The sequence below is a fragment of the Nannospalax galili genome, unplaced genomic scaffold (genome assembly GCF_000622305.1).
Source record: "Nannospalax galili isolate Female #2095 unplaced genomic scaffold, S.galili_v1.0 scaffold5, whole genome shotgun sequence".
NCBI classification, from domain to species: Eukaryota; Metazoa; Chordata; class Mammalia; order Rodentia; family Spalacidae; genus Nannospalax; species Nannospalax galili.
In genome coordinates this window covers 3322208-3339165 of record NW_008353126.1, presented here as the reverse complement: position 1 = coordinate 3339165, position 16958 = coordinate 3322208, and the positions used below count along the sequence as shown (strand labels likewise).

The 16958-nt window shown below is 39.7% G+C and overlaps 1 protein-coding gene across 1 annotated transcript in view; it reads left to right on the top strand.

The window, feature by feature from the left end:
* The window catches only part of Fam102b (family with sequence similarity 102 member B), an 80089-nt gene extending 66018 nt beyond the window's left edge, over nucleotides 1-14071 (top strand). The window contains exons 7-11 of the mRNA XM_008850430.2: nucleotides 881-976; nucleotides 1792-1981; nucleotides 2079-2206; nucleotides 3015-3084; nucleotides 10890-14071. Coding sequence (XP_008848652.1) covers nucleotides 881-976; nucleotides 1792-1981; nucleotides 2079-2206; nucleotides 3015-3084; nucleotides 10890-10932 — 527 coding nt within the window. The 3' untranslated portion in view covers nucleotides 10933-14071. The remainder of the gene's footprint in view (nucleotides 1-880; nucleotides 977-1791; nucleotides 1982-2078; nucleotides 2207-3014; nucleotides 3085-10889) is intronic.
* Nucleotides 14072-16958: the final 2887 nt, after the last annotated feature.

Genomic DNA, 16958 nt, shown 5'->3' with positions numbered 1-16958 from the left:
CACCCCCCCTCAAAAAAAAGTGTATATACGTGTGTGTGTGTGTATGTGTGTGTATATATATATCTTCCTTCTTTAAATATGAATTGGTTCACCCAGAAAATAGCTTCAGGGGCATATAGTAAACTAATGATTTTGAGAATCCCATGGAACTGGAGTTTGGGCAGTTGTTAGCTGCTGTATGGGTGCTGGGATTTGAACCCAGGTCTTCTGGAAGAACAATCAGTGCTCCTACCCATTGAGCCGTCGCTACAGCCCTAATTGTTTTATTTTCATAAGAAGATAAAAGTCTATTAAATAAATATCTTTAGAGTGAGAAGAGAATTTAATTAAAAGAGTAATTTGGTATGTGAAAAAGCAGTCAAGGGACATTACATGTAATCTGCTTTACTCATTATAACTTTGTATACATTTATTTATTTTGTCTTTTTGAGGAAGGGTCCCCCTGTAGCCCCAGCTGACCTGGAATTCACTATGTAGACTAGGTTGGCCTCAAACTCACAGAGATCCACCTGCCTCTGCCTCCTGAGTGCTGGGACTAAAGGCGTGTGCCACCATGCCCAGCAAAAACTGTCTTACTTTTATTAGAGATGTTTTAAACACACACACACACACACACACACACACACACACACAAAACTAATGGTTTTAAGATGGTGCTAGTTAACATTAAGAAAAATAAATACCTTCTATGAACTAAGATATTCAAATATTTTTCAGTTTTTGCAATACAGTTGTTTCTATTGTACCAATTTGAAGGAATCGCTGTCATTTTATTATTTATTTTCCTTGATTATGAACTTGGCAGAACTTATGAAATCTGCAGATTAGAATATGAATTGAGCACTCAGTAACAGTAACATCATATTATAACTCATTACAGATCTTTCAGCAAAGAGTGCCTCTGTTCCAGATGAACTTGGTGCCTGGGGACATTCTAGAACATCAAGCTATGCAAGCCAGCAGTCCAAAGTATCAGGTAACAGTGAAGTTCACTTCCTTATTGTTCTTCAGGAACTTGAAGCTGGGCATGGTAGCACATACCTGTAATCCTAGCAATGGGAGGCCGAGACAGGAGGATGGCAAGTTCAGCGCCAGCCTATGACTGCTACATAATATGAGTGTGTGTCGAAACAAAATAAAAATTAAATAATAAATATGCTCAGGACTGCAATGGTGTGGGAGAAAGAAATTACACTGTGGGGCCAGGGAGATGGTTCAGTCATAAAGTGCAAGCATGAGGACCTATGTTCGAACACCAGTATCACGTAAAAGCCAGCCACAGCAGCTTGTGCCTATGTGTCGGCACTGGGGAAATAGAGACAGGAGCATCCCAGGGCTTGCTGTCAGCCACTCTAGCCAAATCAGCAAGTTCTCAGCAAAATAAAATGAGGGCTGGAGAGATGGCTTAGCAGTTAAGAGCACTGGCTGCTCTTGCAGAGGACCCGGGTCAGTTCCCAGCACCCACATGGTAGGTAACAACCTTCCATAACGCCAATTCCAGGGGATCCAACACCCTCTTCTGGCCTCTATGAGCATTGTACAACAAAGATGCACTTACATACATGCAGGCAATATACTCATACACATAAAAAAATAAAAAATAACTATTTTTAATAAAAATGAAGAGGAATCGAAGAAAACACTTTGTATCAACCTCTGGTTTCCATACATATGCACCCGCACACACACATACATACACATACATGAACACATACTAAATAAGAAAAAGAAACTAGATTGTAGTGTGTCTGGTAGTAGAATTATATGGAAGTGATTCCCACACACACACAGGGTACAGCACGTGCCACTCGCGGTCCTCAAGTTTCTCCGAGTTCTGCCACAGGAGAAACACCTCAGTGGGAAGTACATCAACGGGAATTGAAAGCATTCTAGAGCCGTGTGATGAAACTGAGCAGATCACAGCTGAACCAAAGCTTGATGCAGCCGATAAAGAAGAAGAAGCTTCTGAAAAACTCAACAGGTAGCCTTTCAAATGATAGATTTAAGTTAAAAAAAAACAACTTTTGTTATCATAGAGTAGTTAATAAGAAAGGAGAAAACTGTAATTCTTTTCAAAGATGCCCAGTGAAGCAGGATTCTGTGGAATCTCAGCTGAAGCGGGTTGACAACACCAGAGTGGATGCAGACGACATAGTGGAGAAAATACTACAGAGTCAAGACTTCAGCCTCGATTCCAGTGCAGAAGGTATGCAGGGGACAGATAAGTTTAGTCTGCAACCCACAGCTGTGTAACCCATGGGGTCAGAAGAGGGGCGGAAACCATATCACTGCTGTGTATCTGTGAAGTCAATTTCATGCCCACAAAAATGAAAGATCACTTTGGAGCTTATTTCTGAAAAAGACTATTGAATCTGGAAAAAGAACAAACTTTTAAAAACCAACTTAAGGAGGTGTAAGACATTCAGTAGTAAAGCGGTGTTTAGCATGTATGTGTTCAATCCTCAGCAGTAGGGAATCAATTTTAAGAAAAACTTTTATTTTCTTTTTTAACTTATGCTCAAGGCCTACCATGCCCATACACTTCAGTAGAGGGTCAGGTCACTGTTCCAGTTTGGAAGGTTGGGGTGGTGGTCTTAAAACAGTAGTAAAAACCAAAATCCTGTAGTATAGTCTCTCCAGGCATTTCCCCAAGAATGAAAATTTATGTCACCAGTATGAAAGGTATAATTAGTCACGCTGGCAGGAAGAGAGAACACTTCACAATGGATTGTTTTATTACATAAATGGTTGTAAATAGAAATAATTAAACTTCATGAAAATTTGTAGAAAGAACTGTTCTTATAACTGGTAAAAGAAAAGGCTTTGGGAAAGTTGACGAGAAAGAACTATTAGGCTAGCATTCAAATTGCCTGTTTTAAAATGTGTATAAAACTTTGATTCTTATGGTTTTTTAATAAGTCAACATGTGAAAAATGGATTACTACCATACACATATTATTTGATAGTGGTCTGATAACTGTACATTGAATAGACCTTTCATCTGTGTGTTTCAGAAGAAGGACTGAGGCTATTCGTGGGGCCTGGGGGAAGCACAACTTTTGGCAGCCACCATCTTCCAAATAGGTATGTGGTCCACCAAATACCACCTGTTAAAATATAGACTGACCTAAGTCCATGAAGAGAGGGCTAGACATGTAGCTCACATGGTAGGAGGCCTGCCTAGCATGCATGAAGCTCCAGATTTGGTTACAAGCACTACACAAACTCACCATGGTGTCACCTTAGGAGTTTAAGATCTTTGGCTACATAGCAAGTTTGAGGCCAGGCTGCACAAGACAAGTTGTAGCATGAAAAGGCTATTTTAAAATGAATTTCAGGGGATGGAGAGATGGCTAGCAATTAGGAGCACTGGCTGCTCTTGCAGAGGACCTGGGTTCGGTTCTTAGCATCCTCATGGTGGCTAACAACCATCTGTAGCTCCAGTTCCAAGGGATCTGACACCCTCTTCTGACCTCCACAGGCATTGCACATCATGTGTGCACTTAACACACATTCAGGCAATACACATAAAATAAATAAAATATTTTGAAAGGAATTTTAAATTTTTTTTCATAATTTTTCTTTTTTTGAGACAGAGTCTCCCTGTGGCCCCAGCTGGTCTTGTCCCTATGTAGTTCCAGTCTGGTCCTCATAGTGACTTCCAGACAGGCTGGGACTAGGGAGACCCTGTCAGAAAAAAACCAAGTTACCTGCCAGACTTACAGATTCTCAGTGCACAATGAATGAATTCCTTGTCTAAAGTGCTTAGGACCGAGATATTTCAGATTTCAAACTTTAGATGGTCTGTTTCGAGGTTTTACTATTTATAGTTTTTCAGAGTTTTAGGATTAGTTGCACTGACTTTACCAGTTGAGCATCCCAAATCTAAAAATTTGAAATCTAATCTGCTCTAAAATCTAAAACCTTTTCAGGAATCATGTCAATTTCAGCTTTTCAGATTTGGGATGCTCAACCTGTTTGGTAGTAAATAGTGTGAGCATGGATTGCCAGGGACACTTGAGGGATTCTGAAAACTCCGCTGCTTCAGTGCTCCACTGTGCCGTGGAATATTCATGAGGGGCCCACACACAGGCTACACAGTAAGGCAGAGTTGCAGGAGGCAAGGAGCCTCCAGAGCCAAGACAATTTTGTTTTCTAATGTTCAGAGCTAAAAGAATGCTAAGTTCATTTCTTCTACAAATACTCATTTTAATGTTGAATGTTTCATTTAATCTCATTTAACTCTATGTATCTAGCACATTGCAGAACCCAAAGGGTACAAGATAAAAGTCCAACAGCAAACACCTATGACAAAAACTAACTACAGCCAGGTTGTAGTAGCTTATGCCCCTTATGCCTGTAAACTAACTACAGTTAGGTAGGTAAAAGGACACAGGGTATGTAAACATGATATGAGAAAGTAATCTGAAAATAAATTAATAGAAGTAACACAGTTTCAACCTGTGAACTTTTATTCTTTATCCACTCGGTAAATTCAGTAACTATTTATTGGACAAACCTGTGGATAAGGATACAAGGAGGAAAGACTGAGCTCTTACCCTCAGCTGACGGATGAGCTAGCACAGGGAACATCTGTACTAACTTTTCCAGTAGAGTTGGGACACTATAACCCTTAGGCCAAATTGTCACTGTATGTTTTTTTAGACAAGTTTCACTGAAAACAGTGATACCTAGTCTTTTATATACTGTCTGTGGCTCCTTTGATGCCTTTAACAGCAGTTAAGTAACACAGCAGAGACCATATGACCCACAAAGCCTAAAATACTTACTATCTAACCCTATCTAGCAGGTGAGTGGGAGAAACTAAAAACTAAGTTGATAAGAATTGTAATGCAGAAACCGGGCATGGTGGCGCATGCCTTTAGTCCCAGTACTCAGGAGGCAGAGGCAGGGGGAGGCCAGCCTGGTCTACAAAGTGAGTTCCAGGCCAGCTGGGGCTACAAGGAGATCCTGTCTCAAAAAGACCAAATAATAATAATAATAATAATAATAATAATAATAATAATACTTGTAATGCTGAGAAATAGAGGGGAATCTGAGAGCAAACTTACTTCCTGGGAGAGTTACCAAATGCACATTTAGAGAAGACAGATATTCCTGGTGAGAGGAGCAAATAAAACATTTACAGGTGTGGAATTTATAATAAAATTACAGGTAACATCAAATACTTACTAATTATGTGCCAGGAATAGATACAAGTATTTCATTCATTTCTTATATTACCTCCTTTGGTGCTCACAACATACTCTATTTAGTTATTTTTGAAATGAGAAAAGTAGTAGAAATCATTTGGTGAAGGCCTTAAAACTAGTAAGTGGAAGGGTGGTGAGATGGCTCAGTGGGTAAAAGCACTTGGCATGAAAGCTCAATTTCCTGAGTTCAATCCCCGGAAATGATGTAAAAGTAGAAGAAAAGAACTGTTTCCACAAAGTTGTCCTCTGACCTCCCCATGCATGCAGTAGTATGCACTTGTGCACATGCTATCCTCCCCAATAATAATAAATAAAATTCAAAACTTTTTAAAAACTAGTAAATGGTAAAACCAGATTCATATGATCTCTTTGAGTCCAAAGCCCATCACACTTCACTGTTCCTTTTTGGCTTATTAATTATATAACACACTCAACAAATTGGTATTTAAAAGAGTCTTCTGGCTGGGCATGGAGGTACACATCTTTAATCCCAGCACTCAGGAGGCAGAGGCAGGTGGATCTCTGTGAGATCAAAGCCAACCTGGTCTACATAATGAGTTCTAGGCCATGTCCCCTTATAATTTAAATTGCCTTAAGAGCTAGGCATGCTGGTGTATGCCTTTAATCCCAGTGCTTGAGAAGCACAGGCAGGGAGATCGCTGAGATCAAGGTCAGCTTGGTCTACACAGCAAATTCCCAGCGAGCTGGGGCTACAGGAAGCCCCTGTCTAAAAAAAAAAAAAGGGGGGGGGGATTATGGAGTCATGAAGTTGTCAATGCCTTGGAGCCTAGTGTAAGGGACCATGGTTGATGTAACAGTGTATCTTCTCCCATGTGTACAGTGGATAGCTATTGGTCATGCTTTTGAAGTAAAGTGACCTATCAGAGTGGCATTCTAGAACAGTGGCATAATCTGACCAGAGCAAAGAAAGTCTGGTGGCAGAAAAAGGGAAGTAGGAAGGCAACATCTATGTAAACGCAGAGAAAGGCCAGTAGAATAGAAAGGTAACATTTATACCGGCCATTATGCTAATGGTAGAAAGAACGTGTATTTTTTAAGATTTATTTATTTTTTATTTTAAGTATATGAATGTTTTGTGTATGTATGTGCACCACATGCATTTAGTGCACACAGAGGCTAGAAGAGGGCATCAGATTGCCCTGGAACTGGAGTTACAAAACAGTTGTGAGCCCCCATGTGAGTGCTGGGAACTGAACCTGGATCTTCTGCAAGAGCAGCCAGTGCTCTTACTAAGCCATCTTGCCATCCCATAAGAATATGTCCGTTTTAGTTCAATTGACTTGGGTTCACATCTAACCCGAACTGAACCTGGATCTTCTGCAAGAGCAGCCAGTGCTCTTACTAAGCCATCTTGCCATCCTATAAGAATATGTCCGTTTTAGTTCAATTGACTTGGGTTCACATCTAACCCACCACTTTTGGAACCTGTGTAAATCACTTACTCCCAGTGGAACTTCATCTGCCTCTGGTTAAAAGTGAAGACTGTCATGTCTGTCTCATGGGTTTGTTTGGTTTTGTTTTTTGAGACAGGTTCTCCCTATGAATCCTAGGCTGGCCTCAAACTCATAGTCCTTTCTCAGACTCTTTGAGTGCTGGGATTACAGGCATGGGTCACCACACCTAGTCTCCTTTTAGAAGAAGGATGACATTAAATGTTCAGTAAACCTAGCTGTTATTAATTTAGGTAAAGAGAACAGCAAAAGATAGAGTTCCGAACAAAAGGAATTTAAACAGTAATGATCCTCTGAGGCATGGGCTGTCTCATCAGGCTGACTAGGGTCAAGTCCTGGCACTTCTAGTTACTGATGTTATTAACTTCGTTAAGTCTACATTCTTCACCCATAAAATGAGAGGGTAAATAAGTTATCTAACTCATGGGATGTTTGTGAGGATTAAATTGGGTGGCTTATCTCAAATATTTAATGCAGTGCCTGACACAAAGAAGGTTCTTTGTATACTCTGTTATCGTTGGAACTTAGAGGAAAGAGCCTTTCTAGTTGATAGATTACCTAGAACCTAGGCATAAAAACAGAGAAAGTAACTTCTGGCTCCTATTCTATATCCAAATGAATATTGGGAAAAACATTCAATATAGGGCCAGCAAGATGGCTCAGTAGATAAAGGTGCTTATAAAAGTGGAAGCCTGACAACCTGAGTTTGATCCCCACAAAATACAGGTAGACAGAGAGAACCAGCTCCACAAAGTTGTCCTGTGATCCCCATGCACACTGTGGCATGCAAGCACTCACTATAGATCACACACACGCACACACAATTTCTTTTTGTGGGAGGAATGTTGAGACAGGGTTTCCCTGTAGCCCCAGCCAGCCTGGAACTCACTATGTAGACCAGGCTGGCCTCAATCTCACAGAGTGCTGTAATTAAAGGCATGTTGCCACCATGCCTGGCTACTTTTTCAGTCTTTTTGAGACAAAGTCTCCCTGTAGCCCCAGCTGGCCTGGAACTCACTATGTAGATGAGGCCGGCCTTGAACTCACAGAGATCTACTTGCCTCTGCCTCCCGAGTGCTGGGATTAAAGGCATAAGCCACCAAGCCTGGCAAGAAAATCATCTAATATGTGAAAGCCCAAAGTATTTATGGGTTGAGTAGATAGTCCATGTTCACAATACATGTCATAGATAACACAAAGAATGTCAGAAAAGAGGCTGAGTCATGAATCAGTCATGAGCTTCGTTCTGGGTTTAGCTACTATGACCCAGCATGGCTATGTCTTTGGCAGATTTCATCTCTTACTTGCTACCACAAATAGAACTACATCACCAGGGCTGACAACGCAGTCTCTGGAGTTGGGTGTTTAGTTCAGTACCAAGCTCCACCACTTACTGGCTATGTATCTTCAGTAAGTTATTTCCCCTTCTCTCGTTCTCACTTTCTCACCATGAAGTAGTGTTAATCTAGGTATCTCATAAGAATTATAAGGTTTTATGAGCTCAAGGCCAGCCTGGGCTACATAGCAAGTTCCAGACCAGCCAGGGCTACATAATGAGAAAAACAACCTATCTCAAAAAACAACCAAAAAAAAAAAATTGTCAGGTTTAAACCAAGTGTGGTGGCACACACCTGTCATCCCAGCACTTGGGAGACAGAGTAAGGAGGCTGCAGCAAAGTCAAGACTAGGCTGGTCTATTTAGTGATTTCTAGGCCAGCCAGGGTTACACAGGAAAGCACAAAACAGTAAACAGCCAAAGCCCCCTGCCACTACTAAAAAGAAAAAAAAAAGGCTGGAGCTGGAAGAGGACTCTGTGCTTAAAAGTTACTGTACAACCCCGAGGACCTGAGTTTGGATCTCAGCACCTACATAACAAGCCACAATACAAACAGGGTCTCAGGCACACCTGTAGTCACAGCACTGTGGGGGGTGGAGACAGGTTGCTGGCACTTGCTGGCTGCCAGCCTAGTTAAAAAGAAAGAAAAAAAAAAACACGCTCCAAGTTCAGGATACACTAGACACATATACCACACACGCACACACACACACACACACACACACACACAAAATTGTAAGGTTTAGAATCTTATCTTGCAGAGTTATTGTGAGATCACTCAACACTGCTTGTACATGGGCTCTCAATAGCTAAGGGGGATTTGTCAGAGAAACTAACCTGTCAACATTAGCTCTGTTCTGTGAGACAAGCTATGGTGGCACACGTTGAAGCTAGAATCACTTATCTCGGAATGGAAGAGGCACAAGAATGATGGGTCACATAGAGACCACATAATGAAGAGATCAGAACAAAAAGCCATAGACTTGGCAGGCTGTGTGTAGTAACCTGTCTGCGATGCACTGGATACCAGCCCAGGGACTCTCCAGGGTCCTACATATACCTGTTTGGTTGTCTTTAATCCTTTCTAACAAGGCTGCTTCCATTTTTATTTTTATTCTCTATATAATTTGTGTGTCTGGCTGTCTTTTAAAAATATTTTATTATTTTTATTTTGTGGTTGAGTATATTGTATGCATGCATTTAAGTGTACCCATGTCATGCAGTGTCCATGGAGGTCAGAAAAGCTGAGTCAGATCCCCTGGAACTAGAGTTACCAACGGTTGTTAGCCACCATGTGAGTGCTGGGATCCAACCTCAGGTCCTCTACAAGAGCAGCCAGTGCTCTTAACTGCTGAGCCATCTCTCCAGCCCCATGTCTGGCTGTTTTAAAGATTCATTTTTTCTGTATTTTATTGATGTGTATATGTATGTGTTTGTGTCTGGGTAAATGTGTGAAAGTATCTGTGGAGGCCAGAAGAGGGCAGGTATGGATCCCCTGGAACCAGAGTTACAGGCAATTGTGAGCCTACTCAATGTGGGTGCTGAAAACCAAACTCCTGCCCTCTGGAAGAGCAGGAAGTGCTCTTACACTGAGCCATCTCTTCTGCCCCTATCTGGTTGGGTTTTGGGGTTTTGTTTTTTTTTTTAAGATTTTTTCCCCTTTATCACTAGATTTCAGTAGTTTGTGTGTGTGTGTGTGTGTGTGTGTGTGTATGTGTGTGTGTGTGTGTGTGTGTGTGTGTTACATGCGTGCATATGCATACAGAGACCAGAAGTTGATATTGGGTGTCTTTTTAATCACTTGTCACTTTAATTTTTGAGATGGTCTCACTAAACCTGAAACTTACTGATTTGTTTAGATTGGCCAGCCAACAGTCTAGGGAATCCTCCTGTCTCTGCCTCTCCAGCACTGGGATTACAGGCCTGTGTCACCATGTCTGGCTTTTTACATGGGTGCTAGGGATCTGAACTCAGGTCTTCGTGTTTGTACTAACTGAACCATGCTCCAAGCCCCTGATTTTAGGATTTTTTTGTATAAGCATGTTTGAAGAAAATATTACTTGCTATAGTTTGTTGAGAGTTCAAAAACTGGAAATGTTACTAGGTTATTATGGGAATAATTAAGATCAAAGCCTAGACTAATCCAGTGTGTTTATAAATATTTCTGCCAGGCATGGTGGCGCCCGCCTTTAATCCCAGCACTCAGGAGGCAGAGGCAGGCCTCTGTTTTTTGTATAAGCATGTTTGAAGAAAATATTACTTGCTATAGTTTGTTGAGAGTTCAAAAACTGGAAATGTTACTAGGTTATTATGGGAATAATTAAGATCAAAGCCTAGACTAATCCAGTGTGTTTATAAATATTTCTGCCAGGCATGGTGGCGCCCGCCTTTAATCCCAGCACTCAGGAGGCAGAGGCAGGCCTCTGTTAAATTAATTAATTAAAGGCCAACCTGGTCTATATAATGAGTTTCAGGCCAGCAAGGGCTACATAGTGAGACCCTATCTTTAAAAAATAGGGGGAGAGCTGGACGTGATAGCACATGCCTTTAATCCCAGCACTCAGGAGACAGGAGGACAGATCTCTGTGAATTCAAGGACAGCCTGATCTACATAGTGGGTTCCAGACAAGCTGGGGCTACAAGGAGACCCTGTTTTTAAAAATAAATAAATAAATAATAAATAAATAAATAAATAAATAAATAAATGGGTTTTTTTTTTTCAAGTACTTTCTGTGGTACATTAAAACCTTGTAGAAATCAGTTCAAAAGAAAAATGTTTGATGTGCCATCTCTAGGGACAGGCTTATTAAGAACAGTTCCACCTCTACAGTTCAGTGTTCTGAAAGTTTCTCCCCACTGCTGTTTTAGGGTAGGGTCTGGAGCTTATGAACAAGTTGTGATCAAACGCTAGAAGTCAAGCCAATGGACAGAAGCTTTCCTGTGTATAAAGGTGTGGACAATGGAGTATCAAGGTGTTTCAGTCACATAAGAAAAAAAGAACCTGCTTTCAAAATGAAGTTCAACTATCAAGAGGAAATCAATGCTGATTCCTTCTCAAAGCACCCCCCTCCCTCCTCCTCATCCTTTCCCACCCACTGAGAGGGAGTGTGTGAATCAAAGGCTAAGGTGTGGCCTGCATCAGTACCAGGAATGAAAAGTCTGCTTTTGTTTTCAAAGCACCTGGGAGGAAAGAGCACTGGACACATCTGAGTGTGATTTTAGTATTCCAGTGAAAAATCTGAGGTAGAGGTGCTCAACAGATTTAGGCTCTATGTTTTCTAAATTTTACATTTAAGAGATGGCAAATGAAGTCAATTTAAACCCTATCAATTATATCAAGATAATTATAATTCTCATGAAGGAAAACTTCCATATCTTACTGCCTGTAGTATTGTACTAACTTATTAACTCCAATAATTGCAATAATTTATAGGAAGTGTGGGTGTTCATGTTTTGGAAAATGTTATGCTACAACTTAAACATATAAAATGCGTCATAGTTCTGAATGTGTCACTCATAAATCAGATGACAAGTGTGTCCAAGTCTTAAGCAGGTGGGTGGAAGTCATGCTGTTTCTATGCAGTATGTATTGTTACTTGTCATTCATTATTAGATGAGCTGAAAAAGCCCCACTAGCACTTAGAAGAGATTCAAGGAAGCTTAACATTCAGTATACTAGGATACCATAGCCAATACATGAGAAGAGCTGTTCACTACTTCATTGAATACCCACGTTTGCTGGTTTCAGCAGTCAGAATTTAGAACAAAAGGAAAACCATGAGATAATAAGTAAAACAGCATCCTTGCTAAGTCAAGTCAGACATCGGTGAAACTGATGCTGATTCTGACGTGGTGGGTAGATATCGGAGCAACTACTTGATATTACTGATGCCGTAAGACTGGTGCTTTTCTATTTTAGCTCCCTTTGATCAGAGACTGTCTTTCTCCTTTATTATGTCAGAATTAGTTGTTAGAAGCAAGAGTGGACTGCAACAATCATCTAATGTAGCTTTAAAGATATAGCTGGTCTGGATCCATTTTAACAGCACGCAAGCCTTAGATTTTTTTTTTTTTCTGGTCTTACATGACAGTGTCCATGTACAAAGAGCTAAACTAACTTTCACTGAAGGAAAACATAAGATTTCATAGAACCAATGATGCCCCAATCCTTACTTTCAGAATTATGTCCAAAAAAGATAACAAATCAGAATGGAATTACTTTGGCTAAGGTATTTTTATGTTCACAGAATAAGGGGGTGAGTTGTATAATTTGAATATCCAGATTTGGAAGTTTGGAAAATTGGAATTGTTTGTTAGACTTCTTATTTTATTATCTCAAGAATTAAGTAGTCTACATTAATCTAAAACTATTTTGAAATAGATTCTGAAATTTTTAAAGGATAATGCCCTGTTTTAAAATATTTTGAATATTAGAGAAAGGATTTTCTGAGTTATAATGTTAAGATATATTTTTTAAAAAAACACATTGACCTGAACATTTAACCAAGAAAAATGTTATCTAAATAGGTAAAGACATGATATGCTGTCTGTCTTCAAGTGAACTGATCCATGCATTGTATGTTATAGAGAGATCAAAGAAAGTTTTAACTAGAGAGATGAAGATATTATTTAGAAATGTTTATTCTGACATTTTTTAGAAGCATATTTTTCTATTTTCAAAACATTATTTCTAGGCTATATTTTTATCAGTACTTCTGCAAATGATTTAGAATTTAAAGATGGTAACACTAGATTGCTAGCATGTTCAATGAGGCCACTCCTCAGCCACATACGAGGTGCTGCAATCAGGGCAGAGCCACTGTCTTACTTAGCCCTGGCTGCCCTCGGCCCTGTTTCTTCATACAAGATTAGGTCTTGGTATTTAAAATGGTACAGAATTCTTTAAGAAAAAATGGGTGGGGCTGGGAATACAGCTCAGTTGGTAGAGTGCTTGCCTAGCTAGGTTGTTCCCTAGCCCTGCGTAAACTGGACATTGTAATACATGCCTATAATCTCAGCGCTTGGACAGTGGAGGCAGGAGGATCAAAAACTTAAGGTCATCCTCAGCTTCATAGGATGCTGGGTGCCAACCTGGGCTACATGAGACCCTGTCTCAAAAAAAAATGTGAAGCAATTTAGAAAAGTGTAAAAATCATGCCTTTTTTATTTTAGCAGCCACCAAATATATCTTGATTTATATATTAGTAAAAATGAAATATAATTTAATAAGTAGAAACATTTAGGAAGGGGAAAAAATAGCTGTGTCTCTATAATTAGCAAATGTCTGGATTTTTATTCCTTAATATTTCATGGACATATTTTGCATTCATGTTTCAATATAGTTTAAAGGCCTGCCTCAATGTCTGCCTTACTTCCTAGTCTTTACTTTCCATAGAGCATGTATTGTCAGTCTCTTAAACACATGGCTATTTTTTTTAAAACTGCTTATTAATTACCAAGGCCACTTTTGATTCTGTTTTGAGTTTAGAAAACTATGGATTTAGAAAAGTATATTCTTAGCAAATTGATTGTTTTAATGTTAAAGATAAATTTCAAATGGCCCAGTCTTGAAGACTTTTTTAGATATGGGATTTTTTTCCCACTTCTTTCCTAGAGAAAAGGACAAATGGCAGTTTAATAGCTAGTATGTGTGACAAGAAAGAAGCATCTTAATTACCTCAAAGTTCAGAATGACTAGCTGGTCAGGAAAGCTCATCCTGTGACAAGCTGATGACAAGGTTGTAAATGGTAGTAAAAGACAGAGAAGGCCCTGGGTCATCAGGTTACACTTAGTGTTGGCTCCCCTGTGTTGTGGTATTGAAGCCTTCTGTATAGAAATAATAAAGATGAACACTTTCTTAAGAAAAAGTCTTGACCAAGAACGCTAAACTCCACTGTCTCATTCCAACATAAAACCACAATAATAATATCCAAACTAGATTCTTCTGTGTATGTTTTTGCGTTTTGGGTTTTTTTGTTGTTGTTGTTGTTGCTGTTGTTGTTTGTACAAAGCTGTGAGCCACAGGGTTTGACCATTTAGCCCCTTTGTTCCGAAGGGGGAAAAAATCTCTAGTCAAAACATATTCAAATTCAGGCCAAAGCCTGCTGGCCCACACCTGTAATCCTAGCGCTTGGAAGGCTGAGACAGGAAGATTTATATGAGTTCAAGGACAGCCTGGACTACATGGTGAATTCAAGCCCAGCCCAGGCTACAGTATGAGACCCTGTCTCAAAAACAAACAAAAATCAGGCAATACTGAGTTTTGAAAAGTTAAAAGTATCTAGAAGCAATTTTAGACTCTTAGATTTCCATGTTAACTAAACCACTCTTCAAGCTTAAGCTAACAGTATTGTTAAATATGTCATTGAAGTACTTCTGAAATGTTCCAGTATTTATAACAAATCTCTGAGAGACATGCTGGGCTCATATGATGGGATTGTATTGTTTTCTTGATAAGTCTTCAATGTGGGCATTTCAGAAATTATACTTGGTCAGTTCTCTTAGATGGTACGTCATGTGAATATCATCAAGTAGGGTAGCTGAAACTGTGTTGGCCACTCCTCATATGTTGGCTTAGTTAGGTACTGTGCTTAATGTTAGTAGTTGATATGTTAAAGAATATGAAGTCTAAAATATAAGGATAAAATATTCCTGTTTTAAGACTGTCCTGGAAATAAGGCCTTATTCCCTTATATATGTGATTCATAAGATTATGTATACACAATATATTTTAAATGGTAATGTGGGTGGTGTCCCCATACAACAAAACTGATAAAAATTTTAATTTACTGCGTGTTCTATATTTTCAAATGTATATGTTTATCTTACATATGTAATTCTTTTGCTGATATTCATTGACCAAATACCATGCAAAGAAAGATTATATAAGAATTTGATTAATTTTGAAAGTATGTCTTGAGGATCACCTTCCTCTGTGTTTATTTCATCCCTTGGAAGTTAATGTTTATTTAAAAAAAAATGTTACGGATAGCTAAGGAATAGTTCAGTGGTAGAGTGCTTACCCAGCATGCACAGAATCCTAGGTTTGATCCTCAGAGTTGAAAAAAAATGATACTGAAGTGATTCCATCAGTATTCTGTTCTAATACTTGGAGAATGACCTTCATATATATTATCTGTCTTTGTTTTAATTATACAATGATAAATCTAGGAAATTTTTTTTAACAAAAACAAAATTTTTATTTGTAAAAAAAATGTTTGTAATGTAAAAGTGGATGTTATACATGTTCAATAAAAAGTAATATCTCAAAAATTTATATGCTTTTCATTTTTTAAAGATGTATTTGTTTTTATTTTATGTGTATGAGTGCTTGTTTGCATGTATGTATGTGCACCGTGTGCATTCAATGCCCATAGAGGCCAGAGGAGGGCATAAGATTGCCAGGAAACTGAATTAAATAGTTGTGAACCACTGTGGAAGTGCTTGAAACTGAACCCAGGTCCTCTGTAAGAGCAGCAAGTGCCCTTAACCATTGATCCATCTCTCCAGCCCTCTCTTTTATTTTTTTGTTAAGTGTTAGAAAGTTGGGTTTGCTGGCTCATGCCTGAAATAACCAGCCCTTGGAAGGCTGAAGCAGAGGGATCATCATGGGTTTGAAGCCAGCCTGGGCTATGTAGTAAATCCCAGGCAGTCTGGACAACAGAGAGACCTTGCCTCAAAAATTAATTAAAAGAGAACTGTTGTAGTTAGCTGCAGCTGTGTACTTGACACAAACCTAGAGTCACCTGGGAAGAGGGAACCTCAACTAAACCTGGAGAGATAGCCAAGCAGTTAAGAGCACTGGCTGCTCTTGCAGAGGACCTAGGTTTAATTCCCAGCACCCACCTAGAGGTTAACAACTGTCCATAACTCCAGTTCCAGGGGATTTCATGCCTTCTTCAATTGTGCAGACATTGCACAACAGGGGGGTACCTACATACATGCAGGCAATGCACACATACACATAAAAAATAAATTTTTAAAAATACTTTGTTATTTTTATGTGTATGAGTGTTATGCTTGCATGTATGTACGGGCATCCATGTCGTGCAATGCCCACGGAGGACAGAAGAGGCTGGAGTTACAGACAGTTGTTGGCTGCTGTGTGGGTGCTAGGAATCGAACCCTGGTCTTCTGTAACAACAGTCACTGTTTTTAACCACTGAATCATCTCTCCAGCCCCATTTTTTTTTAATTTCCCAGATCAGACTGTCTAAGAGACATTGTCTTAATTGCCAACTGATGTAGGCGGGCCCAATCCTATGTGGGTGGAAACATCTCTGGGCAGGTGGGCCTGGGGCTGTAGAAGGAAAGTAGCTGAGAACCGGGAATGGTGGTGCACACCTTTAATCCTAGGACTTGGGAGCAGAGGCAGACTGTTGTCTGTGAGACCTGGGCAAGCCTGGTCTCCATAGCCAAGTTCAGGCCTGCTGGGGCTACAGAGAGACTCTGTCTCAAAAAGACCAAAATAAATAAATAAAAGCTAGCTGAACGTGAGCTGGGAAGCAAACCAGTAAACAGTGTTTTTCCATGGTCTCTGCTTCAGTTCCTGTCTTCAGGTTCCTGCCCTGGCTTTCCTTGATGATGGGCTATAACCTGTAAGCCAAATAAACCCTTTCCTCCCCCCAAGTTGTAGATGCTGGGAACTGAACCCCTTTCCTTCCTTTTACCTATTTCCATCTCTTCCCTCTTATACCTCTGTATCACATATCTAGCAGCAGCACATAGTGAAATTTCCCTTCCATTGTATGAGGTGAGATTAATCTATCCCATGTTCTATGACATGTAACAATTAGAAAATAAACAGGAAAAGCTCAAATTTAGACACTCCCTGGGTCAGCAATATACATTCCGTGAACTCCTGTAACAAGGAAATGTTAGTCAGAGACATTCCTGTATGAACTGGTTTAGATCCATTCCTATGCAATTACAACTCG